This window comes from Orycteropus afer, unplaced genomic scaffold (genome assembly GCF_000298275.1).
Source record: "Orycteropus afer afer isolate SDZICR_OR568_19922 unplaced genomic scaffold, OryAfe1.0 scaffold00235, whole genome shotgun sequence".
NCBI classification, from domain to species: Eukaryota; Metazoa; Chordata; class Mammalia; order Tubulidentata; family Orycteropodidae; genus Orycteropus; species Orycteropus afer.
The window spans coordinates 5,468,967-5,475,023 of record NW_006921822.1 but is presented as its reverse complement, the minus strand read 5'-3'; the positions used below and the strand labels follow the sequence as shown (position 1 = coordinate 5,475,023).

Sequence of the window (6,057 nt, the reverse complement as noted above, 5' to 3'; positions counted from 1 at the left end):
CAACCTTCCTTCCGAGGAGTGGCTGGTGGGTTTGAACCGCCAGCCTCCTGGTTAGCAGTCAAGTGCCTTAGGCACTATGCTACCAGAGCTCCTGCTACCAGTATTTTGCACTAAATGGAAAACCTTACGCCAGAGTTATTAATCTATAGTTGTAACATCAGAAGGCTGGGGAAGATATCTCTTTTGGGGCTAAAATGGTTTTCCTGGTGGCTAATCTACGGTTGGCTCTAAGTCATAGTAATTCTGTATTCTATTCAAGTTTGTAGATTAATCTAGGCCTTGGGAATGGATACACCTTGCACTATTAACTTTCATGAAATGTATGAGACATTCTTTAATTAGAACTATGACTTAAAAATTCAAGGCTGTTGTACCACAAAAGCTCATTCATCCCCATGCTTGGTCTTTGAGACTATTTGATCACCATGAGTCCAAAGATGTCTTCATTATGCCAGATCTCATTTAATGAATGAAAGATCCATGAGAAAGAGTAGTTCTCAGGAGAAAGTGGTGTGAAATTAAAGGAGGACAAGTTGTGTTTAGAATCAATCAGAGGTATTAAATACAAAATTAATATGCTGAAGATACAGTATCTTCATGTATTTGTACCCTCTTCTACCACCTTTTAGTCCTTACTGTTTTGCAGTCTGTCTTGGGTCTTGAATTTTATGCCTCAGTATTTTGCCTTTTAGGTAGAGTGCGGAGCTTAAGTACATCACTTTGGTCACTGACACATTTGACGGCACTGCACCTAAATGACAATTACCTTAGCCGCATTCCACCTGATATTGCCAAGCTTCATAATCTGGTTTACCTGGATCTATCATCCAATAAACTCAGAAGTTTACCAGCAGAACTAGGAAATATGGTGTCTCTCAGGTGAGGAAATACAGACGTGACTAACTACATAAATTCTGAATTTCCCAAATAAGTAAATTATGGGAAGTTATAGTTGTGTGTGTGTGTGTGTGTGTGAAGATCAAATGCTGTAACATAAACTGTGTTAGCACAGTGCATGAGTTGATTTCCAATGACCATTTCTTTTTTAGTTTCATTTAAGTTTGGAGGTTCCTGGCTAAAAATGTGTTTATATTATCAACATATTCCCACAAACTTGAGGCAGTTAAAAACAGTTTAGGCTCAAGTATCTGATAAAACTAATAGAAATAATTGGGAAAATATGATTTGCTTCTAAGTAAAATTTTTAGAAATATGTCTTTATTACAAAGGGCAAGATGTATTTCACATTACAACTTCATAAGGAAACTTTAAAATCTGATAATAAATATATATTTATTTCTAGGCCTTCAGGATCCTTTTAAGAATTCCTGCATTGGAGAAATTTTTGTAGGAAATTGTGGTACTTTAAATGTGTACAATAGAAACAGTAATTGCCTTTCTATCTTGTTTATCTGCTGAGTAAGAAATTTAAAAAATTGCTCTCGCATATTTAAAATTAAGCATTGATACTATTTTAGAATCTTGCTTTTCACCATCCCCTTACTGTATATTTTGTTAGTTTTTCACTTTTTTTAAAAAACTTTTTGGTTAGCCAATAATAAGGGTTCTGTTTATTTATTTTTTAATAGAGTACCCACATTTTCACAATTATAAACTTAGATTTTATCTGTGCTAGCCAATGTTGTTGTTGTTGTTATGTGCCGTTGAGTTGGCCCCAACTCATAGTGACCCCTCCTTGGGTTGCCAAGGCGGTATCACTACGGACGTAGATTGCCCAACCTTCCTTCCGAGGAGTGGCTGGTGGGTTTGAACCGCCGGCCTTCTGGTTAGCAGTCAAGTGCCTTAGGCACTATGCTACCAGAGCTAGCAAATACTTTCTTTAAATACTTATGTTCTTTGTCAGTGATTGTCTCTCATGATCTCTTGACAGGATTATAGTTATTATCAGTTATGAAAAATGATGATTACTAATTATAGTTAAATCCTGAAGTCTGTTAAAAAATACTTTTTTTTCTTATAAAGTACAAGTTCAAGTATATTTGTATAATGTCACTCTGGTTTGCATTTGATAGGCATTTTGGAAAAGAGAGAAAAGGAAGTAGACGTAGCCTGAGAATGACACACAATTCCTACACCTCTAACTTCTATGTTAAAGAATGAATATATTATACAAACACCGTTAATAATTGTGGCAGTTACATATTTTGTAGTATTTGAATACTGTACAACACTTTTGGATAAATATACAATAATGTGGCTTGAACATAAGCATCATTCATGATGTATTGGAAGGAAGCTTAAGAACTGCAATTGTAGACACTCATTAAATTTGACAAATCAAATTAAAACAAAGTTTTCTTTTTCTAAAACAGGGAATTGCTTTTAAATAACAATCTGTTACGGGTTTTGCCTTATGAACTTGGTCGGCTCTTCCAGCTACAGACTCTAGGTTTGAAAGGTGAGTAATTAAAAAAAACAGTGGTAGTGTTAACAGTCACTACTGAGGTGTTCTGAGGGAAAACATTATGCTGTAACATTAAAAATGAATGATACATAATGATTATTCTAAATACAACATATTAATCCAAAATGCATGACATGATCCTCTGATTGTCTTATCTCAGTCATTATAGTTAAATCCATGTGGATAAAAGCCATACTCTATTTACATAAATTCTGAAATTTGCGTTTTTTTTTTAGCTTAGGAAGAAAGGTTTATTTTTGAATTCAGAGAACTAAATGAAGGTGCCGATTAAACATTTTATTCAGTGCTTCTACTGAATAAACATCAGTCGAAGAGTAACCATCAATTGAAAACCTTGTAAAATATGTATTTTCACGTATTTTATATTCCTTCTTCAGAGGTTATTTGCATCTCCATGAAAATGCGTTATTTATATTTACTTACAGTATGTAATGGAATATTAAGTGAAGCTTGGATAAGAATGGGAAGAATGTTGATTATATTGGTTGAAATGACAAATGATATTAGGCTTCCTTGTATAGTTAATCCTTTGTAAATTGGGTAACTATATAAATGATCTAAATTTTGTGGTTTTAGTTTCTCTGTTGGATTTTATTGATAGTTTTATCATGTACAGTAAGAGGGAATATTATATCTAAAATATTTCCCTGAGGATTAACCCAAGGCATTTGAAATTAAACTATTGTGATGTTTCATTATATTTTCTATTTCCTTATTTTCTGTTCTTGTAAATACAGATAAAGTAGCCATCTAGATAAAGTTGGAGGTGGGACAAGTCTGTTTCTCTATAAGAATATTATGGCAATGGATAACACTGTTTATAATTTTAGATTGAATCGTTGGTTCATGAAGTATGAAGTTTACATTTTCTTTAATGAAGCATGAAATTTATACCTCTTTCCTAATGATAATTATAAATTCATATACAAATTATAGCTTTGTTTCTACTAAGAATAAGTAATTTTGTTTACCATTAATAAAATCAGCTGTTTTCCTCCCTCTGTATTGATAGAACACATCAAAGACAAATGAATAATGTACTGTTGAACCCAGTGGACTACTAACTTACCCTTTGTACCAGGCAGCATTCCTGAAAAAGCAAATAGTACATTTCTTACAGTTTCATAATCTTATTACATGTTATGTCATATGGAGGAATGTTCCAAGAAAGTTTATACTGAGTAACAACTGAATGAATCATTCTAAAAAATCTTTTATTTCCTTAGTTCTTTGTTCTATTTTACTAGTTAAAATATTGAACTCTTTTTAAACTACTGACTTTTCACTGGCCTTCAGTTCTAGTGGCCTTTTGTCTACTGATTCACATTTGTTGAAATCTCTTAATATAACTTTGATTTCATGCCTATGGATAAGTTCCTTTTTATTGAACTGAAATTTATACTATGGTAAATAGCTATATGTATCTGTATGCAGTCTTTTTCTCTTTTATGAGAATCTGCCGGGTATTTTGGCAGTTCCACCTTCTGTTGAGGAGTTCTGGTGGCGTAATGCCTAAGGCATTTGACTGCTAACCAGACGGCTGGTGGTTCAAATCCACTAGCCACTCTGGAAGGAAGGTTGAGCAATCACTTCGTAGAGATACCGCCTCAGAAACTCGAAGGGTCTCTATGAGTTGAAATCAACTCCACGGCAGTGATTTTTTTTTTTTTAAATTGTTACTTAGATTGAGCATCTTTTCATGTTTATTGGCCATAATTGCTATTGATTCTGTGAAGTTACTATTGATCTCTTTTCCCACTTTCAGTTTGATTTTTTTATTATTTATTGTTTTGTGTGAGTTTTTAACTTTTGTCTATTTGTGCCTTTTAATTTTCTTTATGGTATCTTATAATGAAGAGATCTGTTATTTTTAATATAGTTAAATGTAAAATTTTTCTCTTTATGGTTAGTGTGTTTTGTCTCTTGTTTAAGATATCCTGCCCTATTTCAGGTCAGAAATGTATGTACTTTCTTCTAAAAGTTGTAAAGTTTTGTTCTTCATAGTTAGTTCTTTAACTCATTTGGAATTGTTTTTGTATGGAATGAGGTGGTGATCTAATACAGGCAGTCCCCAGATACAAACAACTCCTACTTGCCCTTTAATGTTATTTAACTTTGCCCTCACTTTAAACCAATTGGACCAACCTCTACTTACAACAAACTGTTCTTTGCAATCGCCTCCACTTGCTACATGTGCAGCTTTTAAATCATTAAAAAAGTCTTCAAGTCTTTTTGACTTGAACTACAACCCATTGCCCCTGAGTCGAATCCAACTCATAGTGACCCTATAGAACAGAGTAGAACTGCCCCATAGGGTTTCCAAGGGTGTAAATCTGTACTAAAGTAAGGCTAAGTAAGAACCATATGCACCTGTTCGACTCATCTATTAGCTGTACTTATATACGTTTGTTATTATCTGTCTTGTTAAACTTTGCTGTTATTACTGGGGTGAGATATCTCATTGTTGTTTTGATTTGCATCTGTCTGATGATCGTGAATATTTATTTCCTCATGTGTTTGTTGGCTGCCAGTATATCTTCTTTAGTGAAGTGTTTGTTCATGTCCTCTGCCCATTTTTAAATTGAGTTGTTTGTCTTTTTGGTGTTGAGGTGTTGAAATTTTCTGTAAATTTTGAAGATAAGTCCCTTGTCTGATATGTCACAGCCAAATATTTTTTCTTAATCTGTAGGTTCTCTTTTTACCCATTTGGAGATGTCTTTAGATGCACATAAGAATTTAATTTTTAAAAGGTTTCAGTCTTCTGCTGAATTGTTTCAGTCTTTTGCTGAAGAAGTATCTCTTCTGCTGCCTGTGCATTTTAGGTTATGTTTGATGGTCTATTTATGCCATAAGTTAGGGCCCCTAGATTTGCCCCTGTTTTATCTTTGATAAGCTTTATAGTTTTGGGTTTTACATTTAAGTCTCTGATCCAACTTGAGTGTGTTTTTGTGTTTGGAGTGAGGTATAGGTCTTGTTTCATTTTTCTGCAAGTGGTTATACACTTTTGCCAGCATCATTTGTTAAAGAGGCTGTCACAGGTTTTGGTCCTTTGTCAAAGATCAGCTGTCCATAGATGGATGTGTCTTATTTTCTGGGTTTTTTGATTCTGTTCCATTGGTCTGTTTGTCTATCATTGTACTCATAACATGCTGTTTTAACTACTGTGGCTGTATAGTAGGTTTTGAGATATGGGAGTGTGAGACATCCTACTTTGCTTTTTTTCTTCATCTTTGCTTTGCTTATTCAAAGTCTCTTTCCTTTCCATATGAAATTAGTGATTGTTTTTCCAGTGTCCTTAAAAAATGTTGATGGAATCTGGATGGAGATTGTATTGAATGTGTAGATTACTTTGGGTAGTATTGACATTTTACTTCCATGAGAGAGCTCTGGTACCATAGTGCCTAAGACACTTCACTGCTAACCAGAAGGCTGGTGGATCAAACCCACCAGCCACTCTTCGGAAGGAAGATGGGGCAATCTACTTCCATAGTGATACTGCCTCGGAAACCCAAGGAGGAGTTGCTATGAGTCGGGTCCAACTCGACGGCACATAACAACAACAACAACAACAACAACACCTATCCATGAACATGGGATGTTCTTCCATTTAT

The 6,057-nt window shown here is 34.3% G+C and overlaps 1 protein-coding gene across 1 annotated transcript in view; it reads left to right on the top strand.

Moving 5' to 3' along the window:
• The window catches only part of CNOT6L (CCR4-NOT transcription complex subunit 6 like), a 97,499-nt gene that overhangs the window by 3,556 nt on the left and 87,886 nt on the right, over nucleotides 1–6,057 (top strand). The window contains exons 2-3 of the mRNA XM_007949050.2: nucleotides 693–879; nucleotides 2,334–2,419. Of these exons, the coding sequence (XP_007947241.1) occupies nucleotides 693–879; nucleotides 2,334–2,419 (273 nt within the window). The remainder of the gene's footprint in view (nucleotides 1–692; nucleotides 880–2,333; nucleotides 2,420–6,057) is intronic.